This window comes from Cydia strobilella, chromosome Z, assembly GCF_947568885.1.
Source record: "Cydia strobilella chromosome Z, ilCydStro3.1, whole genome shotgun sequence".
In the NCBI taxonomy this organism is placed as follows: domain Eukaryota; kingdom Metazoa; phylum Arthropoda; class Insecta; order Lepidoptera; family Tortricidae; genus Cydia; species Cydia strobilella.
Genome location: NC_086068.1, coordinates 8,243,616 through 8,264,535, shown reverse-complemented (window position 1 = coordinate 8,264,535; position 20,920 = coordinate 8,243,616). Strand labels below are relative to the sequence as shown.

General features: G+C 36.7%; 1 protein-coding gene across 2 annotated transcripts in view; it reads right to left on the bottom strand.

Annotated features, from left to right (window-relative positions):
* The window catches only part of LOC134753823 (cold shock domain-containing protein E1), a 52,993-nt gene extending 33,114 nt beyond the window's left edge, over positions 1–19,879 (bottom strand). The window contains exons 1-6 of one of the 2 annotated variants that reach the window (XM_063689765.1): positions 19,708–19,879; positions 18,897–19,376; positions 11,158–11,390; positions 3,182–3,361; positions 2,456–2,652; positions 1,045–1,252 (exon numbers count right to left, since the gene is read on the bottom strand). In XM_063689765.1, coding sequence (XP_063545835.1) covers positions 1,045–1,252; positions 2,456–2,652; positions 3,182–3,361; positions 11,158–11,390; positions 18,897–19,014 — 936 coding nt within the window. In that variant the 5' untranslated portion in view covers positions 19,015–19,376; positions 19,708–19,879. Of the gene's footprint in view, positions 1–1,044; positions 1,253–2,455; positions 2,653–3,181; positions 3,362–11,157; positions 11,391–18,896; positions 19,462–19,707 lie in introns of those variants that run through there. The other variant, XM_063689766.1, reaches the window with a different exon arrangement.
* Positions 19,880–20,920: the final 1,041 nt, after the last annotated feature.

The window sequence follows — 20,920 nt, the reverse complement described above, 5'->3', positions numbered from 1 at the left end:
GTATTCATTATTAAAATTTATTGGATTTTGATTTTATTGTTGAAAGTTTTGTTTTTATTTTTCATGTATTTACTAAAGGGGCCCACTGACTATCAGTCCGCCGGACGATATCGGCCTGTCAGTTGTTCGGAACTGTCAAATTTTTGTTCTAACTGACAGGCCGATATCGTCCGGCGGACTGATAGTCAGAGGGACCCTTTAAACACAGCTATAACGATGGTACTAACAATATTGTATGGAATCTTGAATGTTCTGAAATAAAGATTTTTTTTTATAAAATACTTTTAATAACGGGGTACGTGTTTACCATGAATATTTTGCCATATTTTGGCACAGTTGGACAGGCAATCTTCACGGAATAATTACATTAATTACCTGCTGCCGCTGTGAAAAGATTGATGTTTATTTTTATACTTTCCTATGCCTGTTAAGGGTTTCCCGTACCTACTTCCTGCCTAAAACAAGGAAAACATTTCCGAGAACATTGAAGAAAAGTTTATATTTCTAAGTATCCTTTGCTGTTTACCCCGGTTACATCGTAGGTAAATATCGTCGGAAAGATTTATGACTGCAGCAAAATTGCTCATACATCGTTGTTCCTGCATCATTGTAACAGCGAGAAAAGGGATCCCTGTCCCTGTCAAGCTTCTTGGTAAACTGAGTGTTGCTCACTTCGTTCACGTTCTAACCATGACGGCAAATCGTATCGCTGAAATTAATAGGGACATCGCCAATAACCCGCTGCTGCAACGCTGCACCAGCAACGCAGCAGCCAAGGGCGTCGCCAGGGGGTGACAGGGAGGGGCGGCTGACCTTTATTTAAGTTTTGCCTCATTCTGTTACAAATTCCGTATGTGTAAGTGTAAATGTACGGAAAAATTGGCTCATTTATTTTGACCTTTATTTAAGTTTTGCCTCATTCTGTTACAAATTCCGTATGTGTAAGTGTAAATGTACGGAAAAATTGGCTCATTTATTTTTTCCCAATTGTAAAGGTGTAGGAAACCTGAAATTGAACAACATTAAAAACAAAATCGCACTTACATTTCTAGTCTGAATTATGAATTCAACGTCGTCGCCCAGCGCGAGCTCCTCTTTGGTCTTGGTCTCTGAGTAGTGGAAGAAGATCTCCTTGACCACGTCGGCGCGCTCGATGAAGCCGAAGTTGTCCTTCATGGAGCACACCACGCCGTGGTACTTCACCGGGTGCACGGGGTTCTCGAAGCGCACGTGACATGCGCCTAGGGTGCCCCTGCACGTGGAACGTATATTCAGCAAGCAATGTCACAAGAAATACACAAGCCGGTTGTTCGAAACTGAACTTTTATTACTAAAGAAAAAAGAGCGTGTGCAGATGATTTTCACACGTCACCCGAATTACTTTTGCTGACTATAAGAAATTTTAACTCTATGTACACATGTGTGCTATGAATGCTACGCCGTAGCCCGTGAGACTGCGTACAACGTTCTTGTTAAAGTGTTTCTTTATAAGGATCATCGGCACAGAAAGGGATAATTTTTACGCGTTAACTGCCCGCTTTGCACGATAGAAATATGACTAAATGACTATATTTTATGAATTATAAGATTTATAAGTGTTTTCTTTTTGCTTTTTTACAAAACCGTAACGCTGTGAAAAATATTTTGTAGCTTTTTCCAACTATCCACTTAATAAGAATTGATACTTTTCAAACTTGCATTACATAACCGTTAAAATAAGTAATGAAAATCCAAAGGTAAACTAAGGGAAATCTAACTGTTTAAAACGCCTCACCACAAGTTTCGAGTCAGTTTATCACCCGATATTCTATAAACGAAGCCTTGTGGGAGTTGTGGGAGCTGCGTGTAACCCGACTTTAATATGAAACGCCATTTTGTGTGGAAATTGATTTGAAATATATTCTGTTTTTTTATTCCGTAGACTAAAATGACATTTCATGTGGTACTAAGAAATGCCATTTCTTACACATTAAACGTCATTTTAGTCTACGGAATAAAAAAACAGACCTTAGTAAAATTTTGAATTTCATATAGGTGTGGAGTACCTATCCCAGGACAAATTGAATAATTCAATCACTCGTTGCAAAACGGAATAGCCATTATTCAGTATACAAATGTGCCTCTAATCACTCGAACATGAGAGTAAAATATATATCAGTGCTCGCGATGTGATGACATGAAATACATACTATGTCATGCATCTACGACTTCGATCTTTAGGGGGTATGACGGAAATTTATGCTACAAGAGGCGCAGGACTCGTATCACAACTTCGCCACAAAAAACTGTTCAATTGTAAACCCTGTTAGAAGATACAGTCTCCTAATAACTAGAAAGCGCTGGAATAACATATTTTGATTCACCCGTTATAAATTACAGTTGGTGATTAACAAAAGCGCCTTTCATAAAAGGGCGTGTATTCAAAAACGGTGTAAAAGATATGACCGATACTCGCCTCTGATTGGTAGCGATTTGAAAACTGACAGCGTCGCCGGTGTGCAGTGTGACGTTACCCTCGACGTCATCCTTCGTGTAGGGCAGGAAGAAGCACTCGCCGCGGTTCTCGTACGATATCCTGCCCGTGTTGTCGCCGGAGCCCTCGCCCTTCACTTCGGTGGTCACGGTGCCCGTTACTCGCGCTTCGCTCAATACCTTCGCAAACAAATACAACGGTATTGGTTTTTGTTTGGTTTTATTTTTTCAGCGCTTTAGTACAAACAACGGCAACATAATTATTCGTTGGATTTTCATGTTTTACTTTTATCGATAGAGAAAAAAGGCATCTGCAGTACGATTCGAAAAGATTAATTCAGCTAGGCAAACTAAATCACATTACATACATGTAAGATCTCAAACGCCAATATTACAGAATATTTATATCAAGTACTTGTTCTAAAATGAAAGTGTTAACTTGCGCATGTATATATGAGCCGATTAAGTTAAACGAAAACAATAACGCGATGCGCTTTGTTGTTTTTATTTTTATTAACTGTTACTGTGGTATTGTTCAATAATGTATTCATATAACGATTCAGGATAACTTCGATATAAGCCTACACTGTGCTTTTTAATAATAAAAGTGAGTACAAAAATAAAACAAATCCTGAAAAATAACTCGAAATTCCTACAAGATCAGAAAAAGCAGTGAGTATGAAAGTAAACAACACTTGTATGAACTTACCACTTCAGGTGCTATTTTGGTGACTGTAGAAGCAATAGGCTTGCCCGTACGTCGATCGTAAGTCATCTCAAACTCCACGGGATCCCCGATCTTGAGATGCTCAATGTTTCCACTAAACTGGCTAAAATGAAAGAACAGGCGCGCCTGCCTCTCACAACACTGTATGAATCCGTAGGAATGCTAAAAGAGAAAATTAAGAATCAATAGGAATTCACACCGATACAAACAAATGTTTTGCAATTCAAAAGGTTTTTCTAACGCGTCCTAAATATAAAGCCGTAACACTCCAATTTCAGTGTATTCAATAGACTTCAAAAAGGGTTGAGTATTAGTATGTATATTGGTTTTCACTGTGCGATTGATACAGGCATACGTTTGCGGACAGTCAGTTAATAAGAAAATGAAATTTAGTGTAAATTAAACTGTACTTCTTTCATAGGGTTCTACATTTTTATAAGAATTTCCGCGAGTTAGTAAAAAAGACGGTTTATAATGATATATTTTTCTTTCTTCCAATATTGTTTAAGTAAATGTTACAGTTAATTTTGAAACAATGTCAAGTAATGTAGAAGAATTATAAAAAAAGATTCAATATCATTGATCTAATGTTATAGTGTTCACTAACTTTCATTTTTTTGTTGACTGCTATTATATTGCACAATTTGCACACAACTGTAAGTTCTATTAAAATTAGGCGCTCGAGTGAAGAGAAGATTTTTCATTTAGCTCTGCGCTCAAGACAATTACTTATAGGAGAAATTTTGTGTATAGGGTATTTGACAACATTAAAAATATATAACGAATTGCTGTCACCCTGAAAGATAATAATATATTTGAATGTAAATTATGTTTATTTTTATAAAATATACGCAAGAAAATTTAATATTTTTTGAAATTTCATCAGGGACGTGAACGCTCTGTGATTGGTCAACGCTCGGATGACGTCACACGCGGGTAAACATTCTTGATTGTCTTGAGTGTTTTAACTGTTTTATTTGTATTTAGTTAATTTTAGTTATTGTTCCACAGTTTTCTGATATATTCCGATTTATCCGTATATCTAGTTGCACAATATTCATAAGAATATCAAAATGGAGCCGAAATATGTGAAAGCTGATAGCGGCAACCTAACAGACATAGACGCATTAATGGTTGCACTTTTCTTTAAAGATAATCCGGATTACTATGCTGCGGAACTTAGAAATTTAAAAACAGCTGTGTGAGTATACTTAGAAATTGTTTATTTACGAATATTTCGATTTCGATGATACGAATACGACGACGATATATATATAGAATACGATGACGAGAATAGTATCTCCATACTGCACTTTAGTTTGAAAGAAAAAGTATGCTACTAACTAATACCTACTAATGCTGAAAGAGCTATGTTATGAGGTTATGTAGTAATACTTTAAATACCTAGATCTTGTTTCGTTAAATAACAGAATCAGCTGCTTGAATTACCATATTTATTTACAGTTAAATATTACTTACATCGAAGTGGTCTTCACACATAAAAACATTTGTATGCGCTAAAATGCTCTTTGGGTCTCTTCGCGCTAGTTTTAAACACACTTTTCTTTTTTTGGGATTCGTTGGAATGTAAACAAACGATTTGGCTGGATTTTTTATAGTCGTACTTGAACATTGCGGCACTATACACCATTTATACACCATTTTACAGTGAAATAATGAATTCAATGCACATAAACCATAAGATTAACTAAGGTCATTGACTGAGTTTACTTGCGCGTGACGTCATACGTGTCACGTGATTAGCCTCTGCAAAAACAGCGTTTAAGGCGCGTTCAAAATAAATAAACTTTAACATTGTTTTTTTATATTTAATACAGGAAATTTTACGGAAATATCAATGTAGTGTAATAATTAAGTCATAAACAATAAATTAAAACCATTTTCAAAAATTTGTCAAATAGCCTATTTGAAGTTTTTTTTATAATACTTAGTCGCGCTCTCGTATGCAACGTGAATCCGTGTAGAGGATATTCATTTATAATTAATTTTATATTAAAGTTCAATACTTATTAACGCGTTTCAGCATATGAAAAGTTAAGTACTTCTTATACAATAAGTTAGGCTCTTAAAGGTACACTTATTTATGTTTACGTATTTCTGTTTTTAAGGATCGATTAGGAGGCTCTGAAATGAAGAGGCTCGAAAACAAGTGGTTGCAAGAGGGTATGATTTTAGTTTGATATCAAATGAAAGATGACTGTTTCGTCAACTTTACGACGAGTGACTGGTTACATCCTATAAAAAACTATAAGTGTTCAATTTATGCCATTTCGGCTATGAAACCTTTTAATTTAACCCTTCGTGTGTAAGCAGTGATCAGTGTGCGCATGAATTTAAAAAATACATTGTTTAATACAATAGGTTTAAATTCGTTCGCACCGATCAGTGCTAAGAAATACGAAGGGTTAAATATCTTGTATCAGTGCGTTTAATTCAGAATCAATTCAATTCAATTATTTATTTCAGGCAAATCGCTTAAGAGTCCCCGGCTAGCCCGGTTCTCCATACAAACGTAGTTACGATCTCCTTTTAAAACGACTAGCTAGAATGCTCTGAAACTTAGTACTTACAATAGGATAAGGTATATGTAGCTTCAGATACCATAGTAAAAAATATACAGCGAATTTAAGTTTTTCATACAAAACTTGTTTTTGCTCTATTTTGATTGTTTTATATACTAGAACTATATAAACTAATTTCAGACCTAGATATACCTCATATTATTGTATGTGCAAAGTTTTTTATACACAAACCAACACGTAGTTTTAAAATGAGAACGGAACTCCGTTTGTATGGGAAGGCGAAATTCGGCCGAGCTTGACGGAGACTCTTAAATAGACCTCACGGTACTATGTATTAGAAACACGCATTGTTCAATACCAAGCTACTGTATAATTCATATTGTTTGAAAACAAATCGCTTAATGTGCGGTGATAAGCGAGGTCACGATGCTACGTTTCAGATAAGAGATAGCGCGTTTAATAGGTAGGTAGGTAGGTAGGTGGTTGTGAAGTAAATATACATGCACTTGAATAGTAAGGAATCTTATTTGTTATTATTTACCATAGACATAGTATATACAAGTAGTTATAGACATGAAACCGAGCGACCAGGGGTAAGAGAAAGATATATTCATGTATGGCAGCATAATCCTTTTTCTCTTTCACTCTTATAAATTTCGGTATTTCGCCATCGCCTTCTTGCTATGATGCCATTAACCGACCATGAAAAAATGCCCGGTCGGTGATAAAGACAAAGCATGGCACTATTTCCTCTTATAGGAATCGCAATAAGACTATCTTTCTCTATCAAAGTGTGTCAGGCCCTTGTTATTTACTAAAATCTATATTTTTTCCACCTAATTAGCCGTAGCTTAACACCTTTGCTGCGGAAATTAGTCTTTCGACCCCATCCCGCAGTGAATCTTTTAACTAACCACAAGGCTCTGAGCCCTGAGCCATGTTCACTGGGGTATGAGGTCGAAAGACCCAAGGCAAAGTATGCTTAATTACGAGTTACTCTAATTGCCTCAACGAAGGCGCAACTAAATCCGACTGATAGCATTAATACACAATGGCAAATAAATGGGTTCTTTTTGTGGATCCGATTTATACAAACCGACCAGTAACCAAGGATGTTATACATATAACTACAGATACTCATACCAAAGATAGCTAGCTAGCATAACTTCTTAATAGATGGATACAGTCTAAGGAAAAAACGTGCCTCGAAAATCACGAAAATTTGATTCTCGATCAGATGGCACCACTAGTTTTGGCCTACTCTCGTATAGAGGGCGTCGACGGTTTCGTTTGTTATTTAACAATTTTAACGCATATCAGTGAAAGAACACGGGTCATAATCATAAAAATAATTAATGCAAATAAAAAAATCATTTATCCATATTTAAAGACATCTTATCGTATTAATATAAATTTTCATAATATTGTCTTCGGTTACCGCGATAGTTACTCATGAAATAAAACTATGAAAACGGATTATATCGCGTATATTGAATTTATAATACATCCCGACGTTACCCGTCCCGTGGAGTCACCCGTTGACCACGAACGCTGTAAAGAGTTCGAAACGTCGGGATGTATTATAAATTCAATATACGCGATATAATCCGTTTTCATAGTTTTTATTTCATAAATTTTCATTTTTAGTTTTAAAGTGTGTCGATAGATGGCAGTGAATTTACTGTGGTTACAAAATTTACTATGACAGTACCGCTCTATCCTATTATATCCTCTTTGCTCATACATAAAGAACACAAATAATACTTCCATATTTTTATTTCTATACCTACGAAGAAATCTATTATTTTTGATTAATTTTCGCATTCCATTCATCTTTGTCAGACTCGTTGTTAAACATGAGGTTGTCTCTTTCTTTTTCGGTGAGCTGGGAGCTCGTAAGCACGAGCACATTTCTCGCTTGCCCTGGTGCATGCGACTATAGAATGAATTTTTTCAAATGATTTTTAAGGCTAAGACCCTAATCTGTTAATCAAAAGCCATTGTTTCTTTTGTGCGAGCGGTCAGCTTCCGTTTTGAGCGCGTGGCAAAGAAACAATGTCGTTTAAAAAGCTGCTGTATCGTGGTGGTTTTAAGGTTCAAATCTAAGTAATAATATGAGCGCTCGCCCACATTGAGGTGGTCGATCGTCGTTCATTACCAAAACATGTTACATGTGCATAGACTTGAACCTTGAAACCACCACAATACAGCAGCTTTTTAAACAGCATTGTTGCTTTGCCAATGGTGACCCAGCGGCCGTGTGTTATTACACGAACCATTTGATAACTTCGCTTTAAGTTCAACGGTATATAATAGAGATTTCTGAAGTTTATTCAGCTAGCTGCCATACACGTCACGTCCCCGATAAAGTAGACCTATTTGTATAATGTACTGTTTTAAAAACGTCAAAATATTTTGTTAATGATAAATTAGTATACATTTTGTATAAATAACCTACGCCTGACGTCTATGTTTCAGTGTGAAATCTGCTTGTTTATTAGTTAGTTAGTTATGCTGGGCATTTTCCGCAAATCGACATCCAAATGTGCCTATTTTGCGTGAAACGAGGTAGCGCTACTCCAACCACCCCAGCTCCTCCACGAAGCCTAGCAAAGTCTTCAGGTTGCTAGTTGCCACGTTTAGTGTGCATGGATTACCTAGGTATTTGCTCCTATACACTTCTACCTGTTTACAGTCTAGGAGAATATGCTTTGTTGTTTATTCTTCTTCCATGCACGCTCTGCACATGGGGCTATCAGTTTTACCCATATTATGTAGGTGTTTGTTTAGTGTGTTATGTCCTGTTATTAATCCTACTATTTTACGTAGTTGCTTGTTTATTTATTTAGGCTTTAATTCTGTGAATTTTCGAAATTTATTTGAGTAATTAATACGTATCACACTAAAAAACAATGAAAATGGTTAGTATTGTATCAGAATTTCCGTACAAAATGACCATACATTATGCAAGCAAGACATTAAAGTTAAAACACTAGAATGCAGTCCAATATTAACATTCTATTGAATAGTTTATAATCAGGGCGTATCTGATAAACATTGGATCAGGATTGTCGTAATATATTATAAAATTTAGTAGCTAATTATAATTATCGATTAAAACAAAGGACTGAATGAAACATTGTTTGGTAACTAGGTTGCTAACAGATAATTAAATTTAAATGAACGAAACAGTCGTCGGCTAACATGTGAAATGAAATAAATGTAGCGAAAAAAATGTTTTTAGGCTTTAGATAATAAAATGCGCGGCCCTCTCTAGATCGCTTACGAACACATCTAAAATAATCTAAGCTAATTTTACAGATGCTACAAAAATATTACGTAAATTAGATGTGAGCCTAGGTACAGTCGCCAACAGACATATCGAGCGGCCAAGGTGTTCACAAATGTAACACTAAACAAGCCTCTTTTGTCAAGGCGTTAGAGCTCGACTGATGGCGACGTGCTGTATAGTGTACAGCTATATCTTATTGAAATTTGGGGCAGTGCTGCAAAGATAAGATTAGCTGAACTACAAATTCTACAGAATAAAATAATTAAAATGCTGTTTAATTATCACTACCTAACACCGACAAAAAAAATTTTCGCTGAAACTAAATTAATGAGTATTAAACAACTATTTATCTACAACAGTTGCATTTTAATACGTAAAACTTTAAATAAAAAAATACACACGAACTTGTCGTTTAAAAACAGAAAAATGTTCCGAACCTCTGTATAGCCGCCGCGCTAGTTTTCTTATCTTGCCGAAGATTCGTACTAACTATAACTACGGCAAATCCATGATCATTTTTGAGGGTGCGCGTGCGCGCATGCACAACAACCTACCCACATATATTAAACATCTCGACACTTTTCTCGTTTAAAAAGCAACTTGCTAAACATTTCATTGAAAACACACCTATAATATAACACTGCAAAACGAGTTGAACGTGTAGTTATGTATGTAACTTATATAATTCAGTTATACCTAGTAAAATATCCATATTATTTTTGTTATGTTGCGACAACGAAAATAGATGTAAATATTGTATTTTCTAAATATGTTCTTCAGTGATGTATTATCTTTATGAGAATAAATGTCTTAAAAACCTTAAACCTTTTTACAGTATGGTTAATCTCTATCGTCTAATAGTAACCAGAAATGGCCTTAAAATCATCCTTTTTAATAAAAACCGGTCAAGTGCGAGTTCGTTTAACTCGCGCACCGGGGATTCCTTACAAACTTTAAATCTTCTCATGTAACTATTATGACGATAGATAGACTTGACCAGAAGCACAATTGTAATGGCTAAGCTAAACTGTTTACAGCGCCATCTATCGGCAAATTGACTTACTAATTTGGGCGACCTGTATGTATGTTGGTTTTTCAGATAATTCTTTATCATGTGAACAGATTTCTACAATTTTTGATTTATTTGCAAGATGTTTATAGTGTAATATCATAGAAATTTGAATTATAATAAATACCCGCAAAGGGGCTTAAATTAAATTGCAATAATTAAATTATCAAATGTTTTTTTATAATTAAAAAAAAAGTTTTCTAGATAGAAGTGTGATTATATTTTCCCTGTAATATTTATGATAATGTTATTATAATGTAAAAATTTTATAATATTTTTTATTCGTCGTGGACGGGGGAATTTTGGTGGGGGGGAAACGGGGATGGAATTTTTTTTCACATTTTGCTTCATAACTCCATTTTGTTTTCACTACGAAAAAGATATTAAGAGTGCGGTTCCGTAACACGGCGGCTCCGTGGCGCGTAATTTTGTATTGAGACATCGAGATACCACTGGGCAGAAACGCTAGTGTGCACACGCCTTAAGAAAAATCGTATTTACAAATGACTAAGGAATCGCGGAAATATTAAAGTGAAACACAATCAAGATGAGCACCGTTTTTAGATGTTAGACGAAGGGTTGACGAGCTACAAGGCAAAATTAATTTACAGTAAAATTAAAAAAAAACTACTAAAAAAATAAGCACTCTTCAACCATGAAGTTACACTGCAACACATTGGTTTTACATAGACAAGAGAAACTTAAGAGGCATACAGTGATGAAATGATGATAAAAAATATAAAATTAGTAAGTTTCTTTTTTGTTTTCTGAATCGCTGAATTGCTAGGTAGATTGTTGTTGCTTGTCCAGACATATACAATATATAGACATATATACTGAACGACTAGCCTGTGCAGTGTGCACGCGTGTGCGTATAACCGTGCACGTGCACACCGCTTATGTGACGTGTGCGTGCACGGCTCCAACAATTAAGCGCACGTGCTAGTCTACCGCACTAGGTCCCATCCGGTGTGCACAGGCCTTAAAAGTTCTCAACAAAAATGTGTCAACATGGTGGAATGATCCTTAAATTTTTGGATTATAAGAAACTTACCAGTAGCTTTTCAATAATCCCAGTTTCTCTGATAGGCGGATGGTTGGCAGAGTCGTATTGCTGGGACGATGTGTTATTGGAGCTGGAGGAGTAGACCCCCACCGAGTCGCCCATCGGGCACCCGTCCATGTTGTAGTTGGCGAGAGTGAAGCGATTGCCGCCACTCCCGCCAGTCTTTCCCACGTTGTTATAATTATCTCTTGGAGAACTTGGATAATCACTGCTAAACGTACCTGTTGGTCAATGCAAGAGAAACAGTCTTATTGGATGTCACACTGTCAGTTCATAAGATGAGGGCTGGTAGCCTAGCGGTAAGAGCGTGCGACTTTCAACCCGGGGTTCGCGGGTTCGTTCGTAAGAGACCCCGGGGTCTTGTATAGTCAAGTGTAAAAACATGAGTGCACACATCATAATCAAAAATATGTCCCATAGCTCTTATGTTAGCAAATTAAGAACTATGGGACATATTTTTGAGTAAGTTGTATGCAACTATGCACCTGTATTTTTACACTTGACTGTACCAAGAGATTTTCGGTAAAATAAAACATCTTGAGGGTGAGGAAACCGGACTAATCCCAAATCCTAATAAGGCCTAGTTTCGTCTCTGGCTTTTAAGGTCTTCCGTAAAACTTGTGCCTACGCCAATTTTTTGGATAAGTTGTCAAGCGGACCCCAAGCTGCCATGAGCCGTGGCAAAAAGCCGTGACAACGCGAGGAAGATGATGACTATCAGTTTAACTCATAGAGAGCTTATAAGTGTGTATAGATAATACAATGTAAGTAAATGTACATAATTAAGCATTTAAACTCTTTTGTGATCCTATTATGAAACAAATCCACACTCATATTTTAATGCCTTTCATTATGTAATGTCACATAAACTACCATAAATGGCACTGTGTGACCTGTACGGCTACATCAGTCAGGCACTGACATAAACGCTAGAGTGAACGTAACATACTTTCTATGCATCTCGCTCGTAGTGACATTTTATTTATTTATTTATTTATTTTATTTTATTATTCAAATTAGTTACACAGCATTACAGTATTACTACCAAGGCACTGCGAACTACAAAACAAATAAAAATACAAAGATACGAGATAACAAGAAAACACAAAAATTTAAGTATTTAAGATTTGGGCGACGACATAACAGCGTGGCTCCGTTGCGTCGTCTGGCTTGGTGTAGAATTGGGCAAGTTGCCCCGGAACCGCCGAAACACCACACCCTTCGGCCAGAAGTCCGCGCTAGCAATGGTGTCCTGCAGCGGCCGCGGCACGCGCACCACAAATGAACTGAAGTGCACATAGTGACGCGACTGTAGCTGGTGCACCCTCAGCGTATAGCCAGTCTTCTGGCGGATGTACTCCACCACCTCGTCGGCTCCGGCGGAGTAATGCAGTCGAGACACGTAGAGCGCCTTACTCGGTATTGCAATTCGTAGACCGGAATTAACCGGCTCCGCAGTGCCACACAGAGTCTTACGGGGCGACCTGCGTGCCTTTCTCTTCCTTTCCACCAGTGTGAATCCCTCCTTATCCACATTGGTGCGGGAGGACTTCTCTGAAAGGGGAGCCTGTGATTTACACGCCTTAGAAGGCGCGTTGACCTGGTTAGCTGCGACAGACTGACCGGCGACGTCAGCATAAGCACGCTGACGTGACTTGGAGGAGACAGGAGGCGGTCGCTCGCGCGGGGGGTGCGCGGGTGGTGCAGCGGCGCGTGCGGCACATTTTGCAGTGTCAGCAGCAGGTAAATTAACCGACTCGACACAAGTGTCAGGTCGATAATCGCTCTTGAAATTTGAAACCGCCGACCGAGTTGAAGCATTCCGCAAACATGTAATTTCGTCACGTAACTCGACGATAGTGACTAGGCTAGCTTCAAACTTCATAATAACTTCGGCTAATCTTGTGGCCCTAAACCACGATTTCCTTAAACAAGAGGCGAACATCGACATTATCCGGAGCACACGACGGAAGGATAGGGGCACCCGTCGCCACAAACTCCGGAATCCGATCCTTGTTTTCACTCAGGATTTTCATTGTCCTCAAGGGACTTCTTCCCGGCTTCATCTCTTCTCCGGTGAGGTACATATGTGCCGACGATCCCGAGGGACTGGCACAGCACTTGCTTCGCTGCACAGATGTCTTCCACGGTGAAACTCGACGCCCGCGAACTCATCTGGACAGCAGTCACAGCATCCATCGCTCCTTCCTGCACCAGCTTGTTTTTTAGTTGCAGGAAGGCGAGGAACTCATTCGCGATGGGTTGAGTCTGTTCGGAGTCACTCATCGCGTCAATTTCCGAGCGGCGGCCGAGCCGCGCTAATTTCGGAATTAATAATTTAATTACATATCAATGCGTCTATGTCGCTGCGCGCATTGGACGCGACTCCACGACACATATGTATAGAAACATATATGTATAGAAAGTAAATTACGTAGACGTTAGAGTATATGTCAGTTTTCACACTGACACTGACTACATACATATTATAACTAACATTCTGGGCATAATATGTTTTGAAAAGATGTGTCCCGCCGAGTTTGTTGCCGGTCCCATATTGGGATACCCTCCTACAATTTAGGAGGGAATTAAATCTTCTCGGGTCCGTGGTGTAGGGTTGGAGCCGGCGTAGTTTTTATCGCATATATATATATATATATATATATATATATATATATATATATCTTTACTTGAAAATAATTGTAGTGTATAACTAGCCTTATGAACCGATTTTGTACAACCAGCCTTAAAGTTTATAGTCTATGATTGTTCATTATTTTAGTATGTGGGTATTTTTGCACTTTGTAATTTTTCCTCAGTCACCCGTTGACCACGAACGCTGTAAAGGGTTCGAAACGTCGGGATGTATTATAAATTCAATATACGCGATATAATCCGTTTTCATAGTTTTATTTCATGAGTAACTATCGCGGTAACCGAAGACAATATTATGTATATAGTTGTTAATTATTTTTAAGGCTATAAATTGTACGCTCGAAACGAGCAACTGTCGATACCTTTTGATATAATGAACACCTTTATGTACCTACACAGTTTACAATAAATAAATTACTTACTTACTTACTTACTAATTAACGGGTCTAACGCGACTAAGTGATTATTTTACCTTTTTTCCCACGTTTCAGCTAGGTTGCATTAGCTGTGGTCACTGATGTCCCACCAAATCGTCGGAAAAAGGTAAAAAAATTAAATTTGATCTCGTTAGACTCGTTTATGACATTAAATATAATATAAGTAAACATGTAAAAATAATTATGTATGACAACTATTAGCTAATATTCATCAAAAAAAAAACATAGTTAAAAATATTAATTATAAAGATAATTAACAAAACAAATCCTATGTGGCCTAATCACAATCCATACTATCCCTACTGATATAAATGCGAAACTTACTCTGTATGTCTGTTACCTCTGCATACTTAAACTGCTAAACTAATTTAGATGAAATTTGGTATGACGATAGTTTCAGTCCCGGGGGAGGACATAGGATAGTTATTATCATTCTACACCGACAAAGTTAGAAGCTAGTCATAAATATGTATCTGAGTTATGAATGATTCATTTTTTACAATGTGAATAGGGTATTCTCCTACTAGTCAAATCAGTTTCTTTTTTAGAACTGATAAAACAATTTGCTAATATGGAATTTATATGTCACGGTCAACACCTACTTTTTATACTTCAATCCGATTGATTAAATAGAAATTGTGTTTAAAAATAACTGCTATCTATGTTTTTATAATAATTATCTGGTACTTTATTTCATGTGTGGTGTGAAATAATTTATTATAAATACAGTGTAATACCCTATTGTTGCGTGGTACCCATAATTTCAATTTCAATTTATTTATTAAATAAAGATAACATGATCTTAATTTTTGTTAGTATATTCTTAAAAATAATGTTAGTACTTAAAAATTAAATTCGATTTTACATTTAAAATTATTTCATTAATTACAGGACAACACACATGATCAGCAATCATCTTTAGGATGCTGTTTGGGCTGTCCCTCGTTCTGCTCAGCAGAGACACTGCATTTTTGCGCAAGATTGCTGCAAACCCATCGGTGCGTGACTCCGCGAACATGGTGGATGCGCTGCAGAATTTGGGCAGGCCAATCAGCATCCTAAAAGCATTGTTGTACTGCACCCTAATAGCATTGTATGACTTTTGGGTATATCGGACCCACAGGCTGCCAGTGTAAAAAGAAGAGCAGTATGCCTTGAAAAGCGTAATTTTCACTGCTTTTGAACACCTAGCAAACCTGCGGGCCAGCATGTTCGCCCTCACACACAATCCTCTTCGCTCTCTCTCCATATCCGCATCGTCCTTCAGATCATCAGTAACAATGTGGCCGAGATATTTGAAGCGAGTGACTCTCGTGAGGGCGATGCCGTTTAATTGGACGGGAGGTATAATTGTGGGATACTTGTTTCCAGCCTTAAAAATCATTATCTCACTCTTTTTCCCGTTATACAACAGACCGTGTGAGGAGGCGTAGGATTCACATACAGCTATAAGTTTACGGAGCGCCCCAATGGAGGGAACCAGCAGTACCATGTCGTCCGCGTAACTGATGTTGTTTAGGCATACGCCATCAACATGGCACCCGACATGTGTACCGCTGAGCTGCTCGACAAGTGCATCTTCTTCTTCCTCGGTCCCTCATTGCTGAGGATCGCGACCATGTATGCTCCGTCTCCATAGTGTGCGGTCATAAGCCACATGAGTCACGCACTGCATGTTGCCGCCAACCACCCTCTTCACACCATCAGACCATCTTGTGGGTACTTTTCCTCGCCCGCGCTTGCCATCCATTTGACCCAAGATAATCTGCCTTTCTAGGTCATACTTAAAGTAAAGGCAAAATAAATACAGGCAAAAGAGTAAAGGTGAGCTCAATCGACCCTGACGCACCCCACACTCAAGCCTGTATGGTTCCGTAGCCTCACCTGCCCACCTCACACGGTTTTCCTGGTTTAAATACCAGTACCTGAGAAGCAATAATACTTTGCTTAGTTTTTTGGGGCTAGGTTGATTTGTGTAAGACGACACAAAATATTTACTTATTACGTTGCCTACTTTCAAATATTAGGTTCAGCAGTAATGTATGTCTAATCAAGTGTAGATTTATATTATTACACTTTTCATTCACGTTCCACGCGTTATCCTGACACATTGCCACGGCTCATGGGAGCCTGGGGTCCCCTTGGCAACTAATCCCATGAATTGGCGTTAGCACTAGTTTTTACGAAAGACTGCCATCTCACCTTCCAACCCAGAGAATAAACTAGGCCTTATTGGGATTAGTCCGGTTTCCTACGTTTTGCTTCACCGAAAAGCGACTGGTAAATATCAAATGATATTTCGTACATAAGTTCCGAAAAACTCATAGGTACGAGCCGGGGTCTGAACCCGCGACCTGCAGATTGCAAGTTGCACGCTCTTAGGCTATTACGCTAGGCCACCAATGCTTGCCAACCAGCACAGCGCAATTATTACACTTTTCATTTCACTTATAAAAAATATCCTGTCCTTCCCTGGGCCACAAACTTTCTCCATACCAAACTTCATCAAAATTGGTTCAGCGGTTTAGGTGTGAAGAGGTAACAGACAGACAGTTACTATCGCATTTTTAATATTAGTAGGTATGTAACAGATATATCAACTTGTGGGATTCAAACCCAAGACCTCCAGCTTTATAGGCAATGTTATTTGAATGTAATTTTTTATTAAGGACCAGAAATTCAGATTCAGATTCAGATTATTTATTGGTAAAAATAATACAATTTTTTACACGTCATATTTCCAAATGCTTTAAGATTAGACTTAAATGTACGATAGATACAAATATAATATAGAAATATGGTGGCAAATAGAACATATGTACCAAGTATGGAGTATGTGGGATCTTTACTCTTTCTAATTTAAGTTAAATTTATAAAACATTTAGTGTGGAATGCAAATGATATTTAAGAGGATCAGATGATTAACCAATATTTTGAATTATTTGATCAGCAAAGTTAAGAGGCCGGTGTCGATTTTAGTCGCAAAAATGTAAAATTGATAGATTTTGTCGATGAAATTGTACACCTTTTGTTGCCAAATTGAAATAACAAGTACTGGTTTCTATTAGCACGTCTTCTTATCTTGCCTTTTATCAGATCAATTTTTTTTAAACAGACTCACTAAATTAGTAATGATTTTTTTTCTGATGGACGTTTAGGTAAACGCGCGTAAAGCACTGATTTTGTCGCTCTTATTTGTAAATTTCGTAAAGTTTGGACTGCTAAAAATGGTAAATTTGTATTACACATATTCTGTACTTGACCTTTATCAGATTACATTTTTGTTATTATGACTTTGAAGTAGTGTAAATGAAAGTTAGACGAAATCAATTTTCTTCAGAAATTACTTCAAAACAAGTGACAATTTCTCTGAATATCGATTTAATCTCAACGTAATTTGGATACTTGAACAATCCACAACATTTGCTGAAACTATTCTTATACATCAATTTGTATAATTTACCACCATAATTTTTTGATGAATTTTTAAAAACTGCCCCTTCTCTTCATATATTACCGGTGACGCACGCTCGCGTTCTCATTATTAAAAGGCAAGATGAGAAAACGTGCTAATAGAAACCAATACTTGTTATTTAGATATTACGTAACAAAACGTGTATAATTTCAACGACTAAATCTATCAATTTAAAATTTTTGCTCCAAAATCGACTACGGCCTCTTAACTCATATAACAATTCAAGGTTGCGGAAGATTTGATTATTAAGTAATATTGTATTTACTCATTCTAATACACTTAAAAAATATATGCATTGTTGTCAAATAATCAGAAATATTAGATTGTTAACCAAGTGACGTAAGGCACTCATTTCTGCTGAGGTAGTTTAGCCAATAGTCTGAGGCTGAAATGATGCCTTTCACCCAAGTTAAGCACTACTTTTCACTTCGAATATGAGGAAAGTAAAATACAGGGTGGGCCAGTGATAAATGGATTAATTTTTTTTTATAAATAATCAATTTTTATGTTTTTCAATAAAAATTATAATTAGAATCTGGGATAAAGAAATAAATTTTACGTTTAAAAAATTAAATCAATAAGATGTCGTCGGTAGCGCTTGCGGCACTCTTCCAGTCTTGCTTGTAAATGCATTTATCTCTGGCCTACCCTGTACATGTTTTTTTAAAACATGACTAAGTATATTTTTTATAGTATTTCTTGAGGGTACTTTCAATTAACCATTTAGGTAAAAGTATCATTATTTATGGAATGTCTTGTCCCCAATATGAAAGTTAACCTCAAAATATTAGACGAAAAAGAGAGAATTAATTATGTGGATAAGTTTGTCAAATGACAGATACATTGAATCTGAAAACCAGTAAGTTGCATACCCACAAATAGAGGAATACTAGGTACCAATAAAAGATTTTATTATCCTCATTCATGAACAAATTAATCCTCATCAATATTTAAGGAATTCCTCATTAATATCTATAAAACTATAGGTTAAAAAGAAAACTGAATCTATTCCACATGCCACAGCCTTCAGAGAGCTACTGCCAGTATCATCAGATGTGAAATTTAAGGATCATTTTTACAAACTTTTTTTCACATACCGCCAATGCCCTATGACCAAATTAAGAAAATATCTGACAGTGATAATAAAATACAAAACTTACCATTTCGATAGGCCTGTTTTGCCTGCATGTTAGAATGCTGGAGATCTAGAATATCCTGCAGAGGTGATGAGTGTGAATCTGGCGGCTGGAACATCTTCCACTGAGGATTGCTTGACATTATTCCTTGTTTAACGCTGTATCTTCTGTGTATATTTCTCGAAAAACGCTGTATTTACGAATATATCACAGAATAATGTAATTTAAAAAGTGGTTACAATTTATTGAAAACAAATCACATTTTCATTAGTCTTTGTGTTCATTGGAACACCAACATGTCTCTTTCACAAGTGTCACAATTTCTTCACCAAAACCACTAATATTGAAAAATAAATCTACTTATGATTATGATATACTAGATCCTCAGATGTCTTCAATGCTTGCTGAATCGGAGCTCTGTGGTACATCGGCTTGTTGGAGGTAATCGTATATTCTGTTTCTATCTATAGGCTATACCGTTTGCCCGAAACCGACACTCACAAGCTGCAAAAGACATTCGTATTAGTAAAAATATTACTACGTATCTCCATAAGTTGAATCAATATCAAAAATTGCTCATTAGTGCACAATTGCAACAACGCGGAGCGTCGAAATACAGTTTTACATTTTATTATTGCTATCTAGGTAGGTATCGTATCGGCCGCACGATCAAACCGAGATCTGCACAAATTATATCGCCGTCGGCCGATGCCAAACGGTTATCTATAAACTTTATTTAAGGCAGGTCGATTACAAATACACACTAGTTACGATTACCGGAAACGTTAATCTAAGATGGAGATATATACAAGACGACGAAATTATTAAATCTCACCACGACACAGCATAGCACTGACGACATACCGCCATATTGAATGTCAACATTCACGACTTCACTCCGGCCATACAAACTATATAAAAGTGGTATATTAAAAATCATCCATAAGAAATATTTTAGTTGTAAAAAATTATAAATAAAATAAGAGGATTTTTAAATTTTGTCCTTATTTTTTTGTCTGAAGTTGATTTCTATCAATCAGAGAGATTTTATTTTCACGAGATTTATGGCTAAAGATTAAAGTTAGCGGCCAATATTTTATTTTGCAATAACAAGATTTTAAGTCATATTGCTTTATGAAGTTGTGAATTTGTGTGAAAATTGTGAAAAAATGTTTTTGTAAATTTGAATAGTAAGTTATTCGTGTAGTATATGTAAAATTTAATAAGTGTTTTTAGTATTTATTGTGGCAGTAAATCTTTTAATCGCAAGCTAAGTAGGTTGGATAATTATAGTTTGTCTAAAGGGTCCTCCACACTCATGCGCGAATCAAGGGCCCTAAAGGACTGTCTCATTTCAAACATAGACAGGAAGAATCATACTATCTTTGTCTTACACTAGTACTAGAACCTAAAAGAAAAGGATCAGTATAGTTTTTTTGTTCTTATTTACTGACAATTTGGTTTGACCAACTATAATACGTTTGATGTTAGTGTTGGCAATTGTCCTTTTGTTTTTGAACACTGGCAACATTGCTATGGCCATCTGTCATATAGCGTTCTATTTTTGCTCAAGCAATTTTAACGGATTTTGTAGTGAATGAATGAATATTCTTTATTTCGGACCATGTCCATATACAATTGAATAACATGTAAAATTAATATTAAATTATATAATAAATTACAATCGTAGTGTTTTTTGTTTTTTATCATTCTACGTGTTTATTTAATAATATTAAATATTAATAACTGAACTCCATTCTACTGTTGCCATGGAGACTATATAAAGGAGCCGAATCTCTATATATTAAAAGTCCATCAAAAAACAGTAATTAGGCGGCGCCACCATACACCGAAATACTACCAAAAACAACCTACGTAATTTGGTCGCGTTATTTGTTGCCTTATATGGTTCATGTTATACTCATGTCCCAGAGCCTAACTAGCGCCACCGGAGAGATTAGGAACTATTATTTACAGCTGAAAGCTGGTCACTTTTGCAATAGTTCTGTCATAAAGGTTCCTCCACACTCATGCGCGAACCGCGACGC